The following is an 18,246-nucleotide window of genomic DNA, read 5'->3' as shown; positions in this document are numbered from 1 at the left end:
GAAGAAGAAAAAAGGAATGGTTTGTTTGATATAAAAATATGGATACTATTTTGTTCCACTCACAACTTAAAATGGAAATATTTAATAGAGTGCATGCTGAATTATCATTTCCTTTACAATTAAATAATTCAAGGATCAACACAAATTACAGAACTTTTTATGTGCAGAGAAATACACTTGCAATGAAATATTTCTTGCCAATACCAATACAGATTATAGAACAGATAATTTAAAAAGACGTCTATGGCCACTTAGAACTAAATGTAACAATTACTAACAGCCAGAATGTGATTCTCAAAAACCAAATAATACCCCCCCCCCCCCCGCAAAAAAAAAAATTGTGATAGGAGCGCCATAAGTCAGAAATGACCTGAAGAAACACAAGAACAACATTTAAGCATGAAACCTTTCAGATTTATACACATAAAGGAAAGATGGCATAGCACTACATATGAAGAGGATCTAGGGGTTTTACTAGACCACAAGCTAAGCCTGGATCAACAGCATTGCTCAGGGGCAAAAAAAAAAGCTAAAGCAGTTCTAGGCTACATAAAGAGAACTGTAGTGTCCCGATTAAGGGAAGTTTAAGGGAAGTAAGTTTATTATTTCTGTTTTGGTCAGATTACACTTGAAGTACAGTATTCCATTCAAGGCATATACTTTAATAAGGTTATTGACAAGCTGGAATGTGTAGAGAAGAAAATGAACAAGATGATAAAGGGCCTGAAAAACCAAGCCTTCTGAGATACATTTAAAGGCATTAAGTTGGTTCAGCCTGAAGAATAAACTATAGTATGTGATGTAAATCAAAAGACTGCCACATGGAAGATGCAGGAAACTTCTTTCTTGTTGCTCCAGAGAATAGGGTCTAAACCAATGGGGTCAATTTTTATTGGATATTTCATCTCAACATGAAGAACTCCCTGAAAATAAAAGCTGTTTACAAGGGGAATAGATTGTCTTGGAAGTTGGCCTATTTTTCTTATAGAGAGGTGTCTAGAAAGAGGCTGGATGTCCATCTGTCAGGGTAACTTTACCAATACTTTGGCACTGGCAGAAAATTGGAATAGAATGCTAAAAGTATCTTACAATTGTAAGATACTCTTTACAGTGGGACAGGAAGACAATATGTATAACCCATATTCCTGTGTGAACTATGAAGGAGCTAAATTCCTTTTCTTGATGAAAGGAGGAAACCATCATTCAAGTTTGCCTAAGTTGCCAGACCTGAAAAGAAGGTCTGAAAAGAAGCAGCTGTATTTTGTTAACGAGTGTTGGAAAAATGAAGGGAACCATGCAAATAACAAACAGAGCCTTGCTGGCATGGGAGAAGTATTCCTGAGAAGGAAAAAGAGCTATTCTGTGGTTTTCTAATCCATGAGATATTTGAACCAGGCCATGGGAAAGAAAGGAACTAAGCAACTAAATGTCTGGCTTTTGCAAGGAGCTGTATGCTGGCACAAAGTATTGTAACCAGTAAGAACTGTTTTCTATCTTTGCCTGTTTCTGGATCACTGCTTGGATGAAGCTGGCCTGTGGCTAAAGCAGCAGCTTCTTTTACTCTTAACACTGAAATGTTTACTCAAATTATAATCGCTTCTCTCTGTGAGGATAGCAGATTGACCTGAATTAGACATCTTGAATTGCGGGCAAGGAAATGGTGAAATAGAAATTTATTTGAAAGCTTAAAAAGGTTTCCCATTACTAATTAACAAGAATTCTGCAGATCTTTAAGGAATTTGGGTTTTGAAATGTGTGAACCAATAATATTCCAAAGGAGAATCCCTGCTCTAGAAAGTCAGCTGAACCATTTTTAAAGATATTTAAGCTTCCTTTGCTAACTATTCAGGTCACATGTTGATCTTCTAGAGCTGTGTTTCTCAAACTGTGCCCCTCCAAGTGTTTTGCATTTAGCTCCTAGAAATCCCAGCCAGCTTACCAGCTGTTAGGAATTGTGGGAGCTGAAGTCCAAAATATCTAGAGAAGCACAGTGTAAAGAAGTATGATTTTTAGCTTACAGATGTCATGTTTAATTGCGTTTTAAAAGCCATGTTTAACTGTGTTTTAAAAGGGTTAATATTTCAGTTACTCAGCACTCAGAGGCTGGTTGCCATGGAGAAGGGGGCGGATCCAGCTGGGTTAGCTGAAGAGAGAGCAGAATTTGGAGGGAAACTCAGTGTGGGCTCTGTTGAAGCTCAGGGAAGGCTGATCCTAAGTTAGGGGATCAGGGATAAAATAAATTTGGTGACTTGTTTTAAGGTAGTCTGTAATTGGAGGGATTGCAGTTAAGACTGATTCTCAGTTGGAGAATCAGGGTGGCTCAAAGGTTGGATTTTGAGTCAAGTCTAAAATACGTTTGGTGACTTATTTTAAGGTAGTCTGTCTCCTGACTAGGAACAGATATTCTGTGACTGAAGTGGAATTTTAAAGTTTGAAACACCTCAATATAGTTTTGCAACTGTTCAGTAACGTGCCTCAAACAAGAAGAAAAGTTATTGTAACCAGGCTTGTGCCTGAATAAACTTATTATTGTTCTCTCAAACATTTCAGTCTGTCATATATACACACATCAAGAATAAAGAAGAAGAAAGAAAAATCAAGATTTAAAAGTCTCCTTTCTAAGTAGCCAATGACTAAATCTTCCAATAGTGGTGGCAAGAGTTGATAATCCCCTTAACATTTGGTGGCAGCACTATAAAGACATTGACATTTGGTGGCAGCTTTTAAATAAAAACATCTTTATATTGGTGGCAGCGAATATATAATATATAATAATTAATTAATAGGAACTCCTCCACATCTCTGCAATTGGTGTCAGAGGTGGGATTTTTGAAAGGATTACTCCCCTTTTCTGAGTTCTTTACACACAGTTTGGGAAATACTGTTCTACAGGGAAGGTGAGCTCTTCCCACTTGTGGTTAGGAGTCAGTGGATGCAGAAGAGCCTTCATCTACTGCCTTGTTCCATATCCTTAGGGAAGAGACTATATTGCTCTGTGAGAGAGCATATCCTTTGCAAGCAGGTGGATACAGCTTCAGTTCCTGGCATGTCCAGAAAAAAATCAGATAGAATGTGTAATCAAAGACATCTATGTGATATCCTGGAAAGTTCAGATGACCGCATCTTCAGTTTCTGAGAGAAGGGAGAAATTATCACCAGAATCTCATATTCACCATCCTCAGCTGCTGTGATTTCTTTTAAAAATATTCTTATTTGCATTGAAAGGCTTACTGAATGCTGATTAGAAAAAAATCCAACTGATATGGGCAAATTTTAGTTGATAAAGTGAACAGCTAAAGGAATATTTAAAGTCCATTCTGATGTACAGAGCTGCAAAACTGTACCTACACCTAATGCCCCGTTACAATCTCTGAAATGAGAAAGATTCCCTTCCATTCCCCTTGTTTCTATAGCAAGTTAGTTTCTAGGAAAGCCTGCACAACCTGTGGGACTCCAACTCCCAGAAGCCCTAGCCAGCTTATGCAATGGACAGGAATTCTGGGAGCTGAAGTCCAAAACACCTGGAGGGGCACAGATTGTGCAGGTCTGCTCTGGGAAATGTAGAAAGATACTATGAGTGATAGCATGGTGTGCTTGCTCAGATTAAAGCTTAAATCACTTCAAGATTTATTTCAATTGTGTTTAGGTAGGTTGACAGAGCAATGTATGACCACAGGATTTTAATATTTATGCCCATTAAAATCCACTTCATCAGAATACTACATTTCTTCTGATTGTCATAAAAAGGGGATGACACCAAAATACGCAACAAGGTTACTGCTCCAGGGTTACTTTACAAAAACAGAAAGCAGGAAAGAAAAAGGAGAGATGTCAAGACAAATTGGACTTCTTTGTACCTTTAGCCATTTAGAGTCTAAATGATTGGAGTCACACATTCTTTCATTTAACGGCTTCAATAGCCAAGAAGTAGAATTGTGGAAACCAGTAAATCGAAGAAAGAAGAAAAAGCATGCAATTAAAAACAAAGACAAAAAAAAGTTTAATAAGCATGAACGTGCAAAGAGCAATTTAAATATATGGCCAAAAAAGTTGTAAGGGTTTGTTTATCAAAAACCAGAGCTGCACATGAACACAATTTTCACTTTTTGGCCTTCATCAAAGGGGGGGGGGGGGTGTGATCATTCTAGGAATCCACTATCACTGTGCTTCCACATCATGCCTGCCAGCTGATCAGGGCAGGAGACCAAAGTGCTAAACCATTTATCTATTAGTCCCTTCTCTCCCTTTTTAAATCTTGTTACAGAGCATTGTAAAATGTGTGCACTAGAGCCATGCAGAAGTTACAAATTGACAGATTAACCACCCCCCCCCCCCCCACACACACACACACAAAAACCAGCTACAGGTGTGAAGTGGAATGCTTCTTTAACCTTCCTACAATTTCAACCTCTAATTTTTTGCAAGGTTAAAGGAACACTCCTATCACTGGGATATACCTGGGATTCCTAAGTGTAGCAGCAGCTGCTTGAGTCTAGAATTACCGCTTGTAAAACAGTGCATCCAAAGGCTGCCTGACCTCACCTAAAATTATCTACTTTATAAGGCTCTATCCAATAGATATATCTTCCAAAAATGATGCAACCCTGAATGCTGTTGTATATGCCATTGAATGTGCTGAAGTCTCAGGACGCAAGTGTAATCGTAACACAAGTAAATGCAACCTTTCAACCACTTTGAAATTATTGACTTGGGATACTTTACAGCCTAACTTCCTATCAAACTTGCATAGGTTGGGATTTACTGATAATGATGCAATTGCTGAAACCCATCTTTAGCTTTAATACTGTTTTAATATTTGTATATTTTAAATGTTGTACTAACATTTTTATGTTAAGCCACTTTGAGTCCCCTTTGGGGGAGATAATAATAATAATAATAATAATAATAATAATAATAATAATAATAATAATAATAATAATTGAGGAAATGTCCACTAGAAATGACACCTTAAAGGTTGTAACTCCTGACTTCTCTGAATCCCCCTTTTTCTGGGAAAATCCCTTTCTTCCCTTTGCCTTCCATGTTTCCTTAATTTTTAAAATTTGCATAGACCCCAATGTTTTAGATGCCACTTTTGTATCAGAAAACTGATGAGGGCATTCCCATCACATCTTCCTCAAGTAGCAGCCTTTTTTTGATGGGTCTAATGTTGCTATAATTGCTAAATAATTACATGTGCCTAACGTAAGTATTTAAATAAGATTTTTTTTAATTTTCTTTCTATATTTTTGAGCACATAGCTCTTTTCTGTCCTCATCCAATTCATTTTTTCCTCTTCTTTTTTGGTAGGTCTCCTAATGTTCGCATAACGACTAATTAATTACCCATGCCTTATAATGCTAAAGTAAGTATTCAAATGAGACAGAAAGAGAGAGGAACTCTCAACCAGCTGGCAAGGCAGAAGAAAAAAAATGAAGTTAGGGAGCAGTGGATAAAACAGTAGGTTGGTCTCCTGCCTTGATCAGTTGCTTTGTTGTAGGTGATTGCTCCTTCAGATTTCCTTGAGAATGAGATCTCTCAGGGTGGGGAAAAGTGTGAATAGCTTGAACACAAATTACTTCCATGTGGGCAGTTCAGAGAAGCAGATTATAAGCATTTAAATAAATAAAATAAATAAAAACAAATCCTTGATTAAAATACTGGTACTGTTCCATTATCCAGGTGGAGGCCACAAGGGGATGCTTGAGAGAGAGAAGGATAGTCCATTTTATAGGGGGTAAAAGTTGAAAGAGGAAAACCATTTCCTCCCTTTTCTCTGGTTATTTTCCCTCCCGACTTCCCATGTCATAAATAAGGGTTGTTTTCACAACAGGGGCACAGGTGGGGGGAATAACAGGAAAACAGGGGGAAATGGTTTAATTTCAACTCATGCTTCACCCCCATAAAATGGACTATCTTTCTCTCTCTCTAGAACCCCCTTTTGACCTCGGCCTGGATAATGGAACAGTACCGAAATACTAAACAAAGACATGCAAAAAAACTGTACAGAATTATATTTATATAGTAATAATTATATCTGAATTCAATGCTAAATAATGGCTTGCTTAGCTTAGGTGTGGTTTCCATCTCTAGATCCATCCTAGCCAACTATGCTTTATTTGTAGCTAATAAATCATGATCTGAAAACATGGGATGAAGCTGGCTTATGAATTTCAGCTTGCATTAACCACAGATTGTCAGTATGTGAAAACCTGATATTCCAGTTTATTTTGTGTTCTACCTCAGATGCCCATTGAACTCTAGACATAAATCAATCAGGGGCAGCTAACACTTCTGAACAAAAGATTCCCCCAGCCAGGAAGAAGCCAGGATATGTAACTGGCAAGGCCATTAATGCTAATCAAGGTGATTAATTACTACATTGACACTGGCCTCCAACAGACAGTTCTTTCTCCCACCCTGGATCTTCCACAGATATATAAACCTTCCTTGCTTAGTTTTTTCCAATATACCTCACAACCACTGATGATGCCTGCCATTGATGTGGATGAAAAATCAGGAAAGAATACTTCTGGAACATGACCATACAACCCGGAAAACACACAACAACCCTGTGATTTCGGCCATGAAAGCCTTCGAAAACACATTGTCCATTGAACTATACAGATGCAAAGCAGGACCAGCTAGATCACTTTGTTCTCAACCTGTGGGTCCCCAGGTGTTTTGGCCCACAGTTCCCAGAAATCCCAGCCAGTTTACCAGCCGTTAGAATTTCTGGAAGTTGAAGGCCAAACATCTGGGGACCCACAGGTTGAGAACCACTGAGTTAGACAGAAGTTCACCATATTCAGGATTAAAATACCTGCCATGTTAACTTAGTAGTATATAATTAAAAGTTCTGTTTTGCTTTAAAACAAGTATGGGTAGTGGGAGCCAGATTGCTTTTCTACAGGACAACTGGGCAATAAGAGCCTTAGTTGTGCATCATGTAGGTTACATAATTAAGTTGTACAAATTAGAGTTATGGAGATATCTGCATAATTACAGAAGGGCTTAAGTACAGAAGATATCACTTGAATTTTATTGTCAAGATTCTTAGTAATTAGTAGAATAATTTGTAATAAATAGTGAAATCAAAATATGTAATAGGAAGGTGCATGATTTTTGTGTGTACCTATGACATAATTGGAGAAACATACAATCCATAAGATCCTGTGCAACTGTTAAATACAAATATATAATAAATCTATATGCTTCTTGCAAGTTAAGAATTTCTATAAAATTCATCACATTGAAAAGTATTATAAAATATGTTTCACAAATGATACAAAAATTGTAAAACATCTATAGAAAAGTAGAAAACATTTTCCAACAAAATTTATAACCATAATGATATTAGTCTTTGAAAAAAGGATTAACATTAGAAAAAGTCAAAGGAAATAGAACTAAAGAACCGAACACAGATTTGAAAAGACTGAGATGTGTCATGACAAGGATAATTGCAGAAAGTAAATAAAAACATGAACCATGCACAAAGAAAGCATTCTGTTGTTTATTCATTCAATTGCTTCCGACTCTTTGTGACCTCATGGACCAGCCCACACCAAAGCTCCCTGTCGGCTGTTGCCACCCCCACTTCCTTCAAGGTTAAGCCAGTCATTTCAAGGATAAAAGCATTCTAGTCAGAGACTAACTTTATGTTATCGCCAAAGTCTATGAGATGTGGTGGATAATAAAAACTAAAAATTAAAGTGTTATCTTTAACAATTAAGGATATTACAGAAAATGCTAAATTATCATTAGATCCCTTTATGTCTTCCATCTCATTTGTGTACACAACAAGATATGTACAAAAAAGGGGAAACTAGAATTCCCAGTTTAATCAAATAAGTTATCAATAAGACTAGGGGAAATATGCACAAAGGAAATGGTGGTTTGTTTGGTTTTTAAATTGAGGTTTATGTAAAAAGGTATGTTAGTGGAAAGGCTCTGTCTCCAGCAAGAGGGCACCAAGAGTTTCCATAGTAAATAACTCAGAACCCCTGTCCCTGATGCTGGCATGAGGGGAATAATCCAAGTCATTTCTGGATTGCCCTTCTGCCCCATCCAGAGAACTTCATTTCCTTCTTTGCAAAAGGCTAACCAATTATGCAGAAATAAATTAAAGAAGAGAGTTAATATTTCAGGTGGGAAATTAAAGAAAACACCAGGTAAGACATTTTTGTGTAGATTAATATTAAAGTTTTAGTAAAAACGGACTATAACTAAATTTTTTAAAAAGCATTGCTTTTTCGCTAAATTGGAAAGTGAAGTATAGGTGAAACACATGATACACAGTCAGGACACATACGAAGTACAGTGGGTCCTTAGTATCTGCTTGGGCTTGGTTCCATGACCCACCGTGGAGGACAAAATCCATGGATGCTCAAGTCCCATTATAAACAATGGCGTCGTAAAATGGTATTATTCCTATAAAATGGCAAAATCAAGTTTTAAATATATATTTTTTCAAGAAGTAATTGATTGAGTCAATGGCTGCAAATCTGTGGTTATGGAGGGTTGATTCTATACATGTTTACAGGGTGCATAATAATAAGGGCAATTAAATAACTAATGAAGGCAAAGAGATTAGAATTGGTACCATGCATTAAGGAGTGAACAGTTTACTGTGGAACTTGTAATACCTTCAGTATTTTATAATCCTTAAAACCAAACAGAAGAGAATCCTTGCTAACGAATTATAGATTTATAATTATGTAATTTAAATTGTTTCACTATTTTGTACCAAAATCAAAATCAAAGGAGATGCTAAAGCCAGATAAACCTTGTTTATCTGGTTTCCACATCTCCTTCACAACTATCAAAGATCAGAGTGAAGCCTAGGATGGAATGCAACCACTGTTTGGTTTTCTCAGGGATCAGGGATTTGAGAATAGGGAAGGTTCTGCACTAGTCTCAACCATTTGGAGGTAGTGAAGATTTTTTTCTTCCAACAACCAGATTTATTTCATATGGGACGGAACAAAGACTAGATTGTTGAAACCAAATTGACAGTCATTATATGACTATAAACACATATATTATTACATCTATCATTCATTTTTGGTACTGTATGTTTTTATAGTTTTATTACACTGTTAAACAGTATGAGGTGTTTTGTTGTTTTGTTGAATAGCATTCTCCTCAAACTGTATTTCACTCACTGCTGTACATGAAGATCTCCTGTGATGACTCCAAGGTTAACCTGTGTCTAATGTGTGAAAAGTAATCCAACGTTAGAGAACTTTACCTAAAAAAACTCTGGGATGAATAGTCAAGGGACCTGGTTTCTCCTATCTTAGAGGCATTTTCCATGTTGCTCTTTTAAGGACAGGGAGTAACAATTATCTGTGTTATAAAGACAAGCAAACCTTTAAATTAGCTCAGTTACAAACTGCTCTTTAATGCAAAATCACATTGTCTGTAAATTATTCTCAAGAAGGACTACTTCTTCAAGAGATAAACCTTAGGGCAACAATTAGAATATTATTCCCAAATTTCAAAGAAGATATATATCTTAAAAGCAAAATAAAGCAAGCTGTCTTTATTCATGTCTGCCAAGGGATTCGCTTTTCACTGAAAAAAATGGAACTGAACTAGTTCAAAGTGATTACATCTAATAGTACTTCCTAAACTGCAATAGAAGCACTCAAGTGTGCAGACCTCAAGTGTGCAGACCTGTTTTTCAGCATGTGTCCTGGCTGACTCTTCTTGAGCGAGTACCATTTCTCGCTCTGCAGTAATTTGCACACTCTCCCTCAGTGCTTCTTCTAGTTCCTCAATCCGATCATCTTTCTTTCGCAGATTGTCCTGGAAAATGATAGGATATCAGATGAAATAGCTTGGATTTAATAAGCAGAAGAAATTCCGCTTGGGCTGTGCTAACGAAGTTACTTTCAAGGGATGAAAGCCCAGAAAGACAGATCTTCACACAGTGGAAAGAAGAAGTAAATTGAAGAAAGAGCTGCACAGGTGAATAGCACAGATAATGTGAAAGTTAGCAGATGAAGAGATCAGCAGTGGTAGTAGTGCTCTTTGCATTAGATTAGGTGATACAGTTGACAATGTGTCGCTGTGCAAAAAGACACAAATTCACATGCGTCTCCAGAGCAAGTTAGTAGGCAGATGGTGCAGCATAAAGCAAGCATTCAGATTTGAGGCACTCAAGAGCTGATAGGCTTAATATAGGAAACTGGAAGGGATGTATATTGCTGTTAGTAGTTTGATCAAGACAAATGTTCTGCTTTTTGAAAGAGTATATTATTATCTCTCAATCAAGCCCTGTCATATGGCATTACCACAGTAAAATGTGTGAAAAAACAAAGGACAGGGGATAGGAGAAAGACAGTAAAATAAATTGTATCTGAAACATTCTGCTCTTTAGGAAAAGGAAAAGACTCTTTTCACAATTAATCTCTATAAATTTAAGCCATGTTATCAGAAGCCTGAAATGTGCGATAGATGCTTTTTGAAAGCTTGAAAAATGTTCATTAATGCATTCACACAAATGTGAACATGCTTTTCTTCTAAAATTGAAGAATGAAACAGTTTTTCTTCTGTGCTTATTATGATAGATGATCACCTACAAAATGCTCTAGACTGAACTTTAACTATGTACACATAATTAAACCTTCCAATTTGCACTACTTCATAACCACTCTTAATAAATTTAGAAAAGCTTGCTAGGCTTCTCTAAAGTTTAACATTGTACATCAAAAGTTATTTGAAACCAGAAATGAGAATTAATGAATCCCCTGGTTATTTTTGATTAGTCATTTCAACCATGCAAACTACTGCTATGTTTGACAAATGTAGAAATTCCAAAAACCTCAAAGACGGGTACTTCATTCACAACAGAGGAGTGTGACTTTTTGTGTAGTGATGGCAAAAGCTCAAAATCTTGATTTGAGGAACAAGAAAAGGGGATCTAAGGGAAAATGTTCAGCATATGCTGAAATGAGGATTACAAGGTGACGATCACTGATCTTCATAAATTGCCTCTACTGGCATCAAGAATGACTGCATTTTCTTTCAGCACCTTCTGAAGATGTTTAAATTAAAATTATCTTCTCAGTTCATTCCAAATAGACCAAGAAAATTATAGTGTGCAGAGTGTATTGCATAAAATACTCAGTAAGTTTTTTTAATTTTATCTCTAATCCAGGTTGTTACATTCAGAATCTTCTGTGGAATTTCTAGTTCTATTCTAGAGTAGAATTATTTGTCCAGTTAAAATAACTTTAGAAACTGAACATGTGAAGAATAAAGAATGTGAAATCATATAATAGTTTCCACATGCATTTTTCATGCCTGATAGAAAGCAAATATTTGTAATTCAAGCAAACAATGTAAACTTCATTCAGAAATATTCAGAATAAAGAAGAATTTGCTGATAAATCCAGATCTAACTTTGTTTTTGATCTGCAGTTATCTAACTTCGATGCAAAGAATAAGATATCACGCCTCAAGACTGTTTCACGTGAGCCATCTATACTCCAAAGCACTAGGTTAATTTGCTATGTTGGAAATAACATTCTTAATTTTGTAAGACTGAGATTGTTTAGATTTTTGCATCCTATTATTGTTATTCTCTTGAAAAGATAGAGGCCAGATCCATTAAAAAAACACTGAAAGATCTCAGCCAATATGCGTATAGTACAATCCTATGTCTACTCAGATGTAAATTCAATTGGAATTCAATGGAACTGGTTCCCAAGTAAGGGCATATAGAGCTGCAGTTTGCATACTGATTATACTGCATTAGAACATAACACTGGTGATAAGCAGAACTTCAAAAGTCCTCTTCAGGAGATCATCATCCACTTTGGCTTGAAAGATAAATGGCATCTAGGGGCTGGACTAGAAACCAATGTCAGTTAAAAAGCACTTTCTGTGCATACACTAGAACTTATTTTATAGAGGTGAGGTTTCTGGACTCTAATGCTCATCCTGTATTTATGGTGAACATGATGAGATGCTAAAGCAAGAACTGGAGATAAAGCAGCCTAAGTGCCACTGCTTACTTACGAAACAGAAACCCTGGGCTAAAATGTGTGCTGGAAAATTTCAGCTCTTGCGTTCATTTTACAGAGGCAATATTTCAACTATCCTTTCAAAAACTGATTTAAGATATATTAATATGGACAATGTAGTGGGCGATTGGTGTCCACTATGGTTTGGTTTCAGCACACACACGCCACCCCCATGGATATAAAAATCAGGGAATGCTCCAATCCCATCATATGCAATGACAAGCAACTCAAAGAAGTATTGGAAAGGGTCTGAAGATTTGTGAAATGGCTGGAGGCTATATCACACTATGTCCACATACCAGCAAATTCTTGGGAAGGGGCAAAATCAAGCTTTTGCTTTTTAGATCCCCCATCCAATATTTCAAACCATGGTTAGTTGAAGATGTGGATGCAGATCCTGTGGACCAGCAATTAATTAAAATAATTGGTTTAACTGGCTGATATGATATAGCTTTTGTCATTGTTTCACTTGTTTCTCAATCATCATCTTATGCTTATAAGTTTTCACTTTTAGAAAACAGCAATCACACTTAATAATAGGGATCGTTATGCAATCAACTATTAACTCCAAACAAAATGATAAAAATCAAAGTTATCTAAAACTGATGCTTCTATATACTGATCTCAAGCCTAGCAATGACAACCTACAAAGTATCTGCCTATGCTTGACTTTTTCATTTAATTTAATTTCTGGAGAGATAAAAGAAAATCAGTTATTTGGAATAATTGCTCTCATCCTGTCTGGAAAATAATTTTGAAGAACATATCAAAACATAATTAATTAATTAGTTCCAGAGGAGGGCAACTAAAATGATCAAGGGTTTGAAGAACAAGCCCTATGAGGAGCGGCTTAAAGAGCTGGGCATGTTTAGCCTGCAGAAGAAAAGATTGAGAGGAGACATGATGGCCATGTATAAATATGTGAGGAGAAGTCATAGGGAGGAGAGAGAGCAGGCTTGTTTTCGGCTACCCTGGAGACTAGGGCACGGAACAATGGCTTCAACCTACAGGAAAGGAGATTCCATCTCAATATTAGAAAAAACTTCCTAACTATGAGAAGTGTTCATTCAGCAGTGGAACTTCTCTGCCCCTGAGTGTGGTGGAGGCTCCTTCTTTGGAGGCTTTTAAACAGAGTCTGGACGGCCAACTCCCAGGGGTGCTTTGAATGCGATTGTCCTGCTTCTTAGAAAGGGGTTGGACTCGATAGCCCACAAGGTCTCTTCAAACTCTGATTCTATGATTCCTGTGGATTTCTAACATGTTTGAATGAGGTGCTATCAAACAGGAAAAAAATTCTGAAAGCTATAAAGACAAGCAAAAGAAGAGTTACTGGTGTGAAATACTTAATTTTTATTTTAATGAAAGTCAATAAAAATAAGAATTTACACAGCTGGGGAGAGAATGGGGCACGAGTGATGCAAAGAGAAGCAGCAGCAGGCAAGGAAAGGCATTTATACATGTCTTCCCCCTTCTGTCCATCTTGCCGCTACCCCATCCTGCCTCAGCTGCTCCCCACACTGCTTCCCACTTTGCCCTCTCTTGCCTCCCATTGCTCTGTTCTTTGCTTCCTTTTGGGAAAAGTGAGGAGGAATCCACTAGAACATGTTTTCCAGCCCAATCAGCTGTCCTACTAAACACAAAGTTGACAGGCGGCAGCAGCACCTCACGCCCACCAGTGGCCACAACTGATGGAAAGCAAAGGTACGCAGCTGTTCAGCCCCATCCCTGCAGTATGACAGGTCCAGGCAGCCTTTGCCTTGGTTCCTGTCATGTGGCCACTCTGCTGCTGGGAGTAAGTGGTCTGAGCAGCTTCCATGGATCCCCTATGGGGACACTGCAGCTTTCCCAAGGGCCAGTAAAAGATGGTGAAACCCAGTATCTTCCATTAAATAGACACCTTGCATATCACTGTTACACAGTGCTAATTCCAACAATAGCCCTACTAAGAGCAGACCCAACAAAATGAAAAGGACACATCACAGCTGACTTAAACTCTGTTGACTTTAGTGAGTTTGTTCTAAGGAGTAACACTGAATTTAATCCAATGAGTCTATTTCATGCTGTGGAATATTCTGTGAAGAGTCACTAAATGCAACGTGGCACTCTGTCAGTGGCTTTGTGGATGGAAGGAAATATGTAGTGAATAGGTGTGAAACTAAAGAGTGGAAAATGATCTGTGCCAAAACAACTAGAAAGATATTTCTGTAACTCCAAGAATACTTACTGATGCATATGTGCTTCTTAGATTTTCTTCACTGTAGAAAATTTAAATTCAAATATCTCAAAGCAATTAAGATGGAATATTTTATATATGCCAGAAGTCAAGACTGCACAACAATCTTAAATTTGAGGTCCAGATGATAATACTGTTCTAGTAATTTATAGCTGAAATGAGCCCTTCTTTGCTCACTTACCATAAAATAGATCAAACTGCTGAAGCCGAACGGGTCACGCCTATCCAGAAGTTAAGGGTACTATGGGGACAAAGCTTCGCTGTTAAGCATAAAGCAATGCCTTTATTATGAGTAAGTCTGAAAGCAAATGAGGCAGTTTGAGTTAATGACTTTGTAGCAGAGGTGAGATCCCTTGTTACCTGCAACTGCTGGGAACTGTCATTAAGATTATCCTCACGCCGCCTTGCTTCTTCCAGCATCTGTGCACTTTTCTTCTTCTCCACTTGTTCTTTATGTTTCAGATTTGCTACCTTTTTATTCTGATCTTTAATTTGCCTGTAAAAAGGGAAAGTAATTACTTGAGCACATGCCAACTAAATATGACAACATCAGTTAACTGAAGCATTTTCATACTCAGAGTAGGTATCTTCGCTTGTCAGCTTTAAGTAATATTCTCAGGTGATAACTGATTTCCTTCTCTATCAGAAGTTTTAAAAGTATACTGCAATTTCTTGTTCTTCATTTCTAGCAGTCATCAGCTTTAGTAATTTATACCACTTTGTTTTTGTTACAAAAATCTACATGTATTATTGCTTCTGTAACTGAAAACGTTTTTGTTTGCTTTATACTTTTCCCATTATAATGGCAGCTTCTAGTGCATATTATAAAAACCTGTCCTATCAAGATAGTGTATACTGTATTTACTCGAATCCAATGCTCACCTTTTTTGGCTAAATTATCTTACCAAAACTAGGGGTTGCATTAGAGTTGCGTAATATGGTAATGTTAGTGCTGAGATAAAGCAATAGGGGAAGTTGCTTCAGGAGCATCTGAAACTCCTATTTAAGGGGTGTCGTCTGTAATTTAATTGCCATCACTCAATGTTACATAATCTGGGATTTGTAGTCTGGTGAGGCATTGGCAGAGAAGGCTCAAGCCCTTGTAAAACTACAGCTCTCATGACTCCATAGGATTGAACCAAGGCAGTTAAAATGGATTCATTCTACAGCATAGATGCACTCCAAAGTTTTCCTTTCCATTGCTGAAATCTTTGATGTCCTAACACTTTTGCGTTTAATTGATTTTATGATGATTTAATTTATGATTGATTGTTTATATTGCTCATTTGCTTTATTTATTATTTCGAGTTATTAGCTGCCCTGAGTCCCCACGGGGAGAAGGGGTGCAATACAAATAAAGTTTTGATTGATGACTGATTTTCTTTTAAAAGAGAAAATTCTAAGCAGGCACAACTGTAATGGCCAAATGACAAAGAGTGCGCCTTTTGCTGCTGCACATTACATTCGAAAGCAAAACCTTTTTTTTTTGGTTTCAGGGTTTTGAAAATTGAAGTGAACATTAGATTCAATGGAACATTAGTTTCGAGTAAATATGGGTATCTCTTCTTAGCTCTTTTCATGGTAAATAAAACTCAGTTCACAAAGCTACATATGAAATATAAATTTTGTCAATGTTATTGCTGATTTTAGAAACTTGTTGAATGATATTCGACAAGGGTAAAGATACCAGTGCAATATGCCATCAGATTACAACTCAAACAACTCTAAGTCAGTATAACCAACAGTAAAGAATGATGAGAGAAAACAGCTCAAAAATAACAGACACATGTTCTCACATTCCCCTTCAATAACCATAAATAGCAACTAGACGCCTAACAAAATTATTTCACATACACATAAAGCGATATTTTAGTTATAGTACTCGCTACCTACAGTTCTCTTTGGAAGTGGTTCTCTTCCCAGGGGTAGGCTCATATATGTTTTCACTGTCATGGATCAATATCTGGTGTGTTCAAGACACCAAACACCTCAATGCCTTGAGTTTCATAACCAAGATCATGGCATGAAAACATCTGGGGCCCTGGGCAGGAAGGAGCCTGATAACATGAACCTGCTCAGACTGGAAGACCTGAAGGATGGATGGAAGAACTTTTGGGAGCTGAGGAGGGTGGGGTTTTGGGGAAGGGAAACTCAGAAGTTGCCTGCATTTTCTTCATTTGTAACTTTGCTGTATAGTGGTAACCTAGCACTGAAGAAATTTCCGAGATTTCCTTGTGAGTGAATTTAATTGCTACCAAGTTTCTGCAATCATTACAGTCACATTTCAAGTGAAGTAGCACAGACAACTAAGCAGATGCTGCAGATGCTGCCCCATCTGCTCTTTTGAGTACCAGACATTCTAACACACAGTATTTTATGACTTCCTTCATTGTTGATACATTATTTATAATTAATAACACACTTGTTAACAGTTCAAAGTAATAACTGATTGGATATGGCGTGAGAGGTTTCATCAACTTTTTTCACAAACTGTTAATTAGCTGATATGCAACTGAACAAATGAGCAATTGTATTCAATTTCAGGAGCATTTTAAAATTTATTTATTGTGCCAGAAGAGAATTGAGAATACAATTATAATACATAAAAACCACAAAGTTAAAAACTTGGCATTATGCTAAATTTCCTTTGCCCAGAAGCTGGCCACTTTGACAGCCTCTGGTGTTACTGTAAGAAGGTCCTCCATTGTGCATGCTGCATTGTAGTCAGTGGTCTGTGGTTTGTTCTTCTCCTGTAATAGGCAGTAAGAGCACCTAAAGCTTCAGTAATTTTTAAATGATTGTCCCAAAGTGATCTGAGTGATTATTAACTGAATCCAGACCCCAGGAATTGCTTGGACATTTTCAGCTAATAAAAAAGACAAAAAATCATAGAATCATAGAATAGTAGAGTTGGAAGAGACCTCATGGGCCATCCAGTCCAACCCCCTGCTAAGAAGCAGGAAATCGCATTCAAAGCACCCCCGACAGATGGCCATCCTCACAACCTCTGAGAGAAGGAGAGAATACTTCTGGAACATGGTCATGCTGCTGCTCAATTGTTTAGTCGTCTCCGACTCTTCGTGACCTTATGGACCAGTCCACGCCAGAGCTCCCTGTCGGCCGTCGCCACCCCCAGTTCCTTCAAGGTCAAGCCAGTCACTTCAAGGATACCGTCCATCCATCTTGTCCTTGGTCAGCCACTCTTCCTTTTTCCTTCCATTTTCCCCAGCATCGTGATCTTTTTCAAGCTTTCCTGTCTCCTCATGATGTGGCCAAAATACTTCAGCTTTGCCTCTAATATCCTTCCCTCCAGTGAGCAACCGGGCATTATTTCCTGGACGATGGACTGGTTGGATCTTCTTGCGGTCCAAGGCACTCTCAGGATTTTCCTCCAGCACCAGAGTTCAAAAGTGCTTATCTTCCTTCGCTCAGCCTTCCTTATGGTCCAGCTCTCGCATCCATAGGTTACTATGGGGAATACCATTGCTTTGACTATGCGGACCTTCGTTGCCAGTGTGATGTCTCTGCTCTTTTGTCAAGGTTGGCCATTGCTCTCCTCTCAAGAAGTAAACTGATTTCCTGGCTACAGTCTGCATCTGCAGTGATCTTCGCGTCTAGAAATATAAAGTCTGTCACTGCCTCCACGTTTTCTCCTTCTATTTGCCAGTTATCAATAGGTGTAGTTGCCATGATCTTGGTTTTCTTGACGTTTAACTGCAACCCAGCTTTTGCACTTTCTTCTTTCACCTTGGTGATAAGGCTCCTCAGCTCTTCCTCACTTTCAGCCATGAGAGTGGTATCATCTGCATACCTAAGGTTGTTAATGTTTCTTCCGGCAATTAATTTTAACATGGCCATACAGCCCGGAAAACACACAACCCAAAAATCCTCAAATTGGTAAATTTAACATGACAAAACAAGCAGTATTTTAATCTTGTTTTGAAACTTGAAAATTGGACACTAGCTATGCAAAGGCCTTCT

The 18,246-nt window shown here is 37.6% G+C and overlaps 1 protein-coding gene across 18 annotated transcripts in view; it reads right to left on the bottom strand.

Annotated features, from left to right (window-relative positions):
- The window catches only part of erc1 (ELKS/RAB6-interacting/CAST family member 1), a 233,005-nt gene that overhangs the window by 104,755 nt on the left and 110,004 nt on the right, over positions 1-18,246 (bottom strand). For 7 of the 18 annotated variants that reach the window (XM_062981131.1, XM_062981141.1, XM_062981132.1 and 4 more), the window contains 2 exons: positions 14,626-14,761; positions 9,664-9,810 (listed from right to left, as the gene is read on the bottom strand). In XM_062981131.1, coding sequence (XP_062837201.1) covers positions 9,664-9,810; positions 14,626-14,761 — 283 coding nt within the window. The remainder of the gene's footprint in view (positions 1-9,663; positions 9,811-14,625; positions 14,762-18,246) is intronic. The other 11 variants (XM_062981133.1, XM_062981144.1, XM_062981142.1 and 8 more) reach the window with 2 other exon arrangements.

This window comes from Anolis carolinensis, chromosome 5 (genome assembly GCF_035594765.1).
Source record: "Anolis carolinensis isolate JA03-04 chromosome 5, rAnoCar3.1.pri, whole genome shotgun sequence".
Lineage (NCBI taxonomy): Eukaryota > Metazoa > Chordata > Lepidosauria > Squamata > Dactyloidae > Anolis > Anolis carolinensis.
This window is presented reverse-complemented; position numbering and strand designations above follow the sequence as displayed.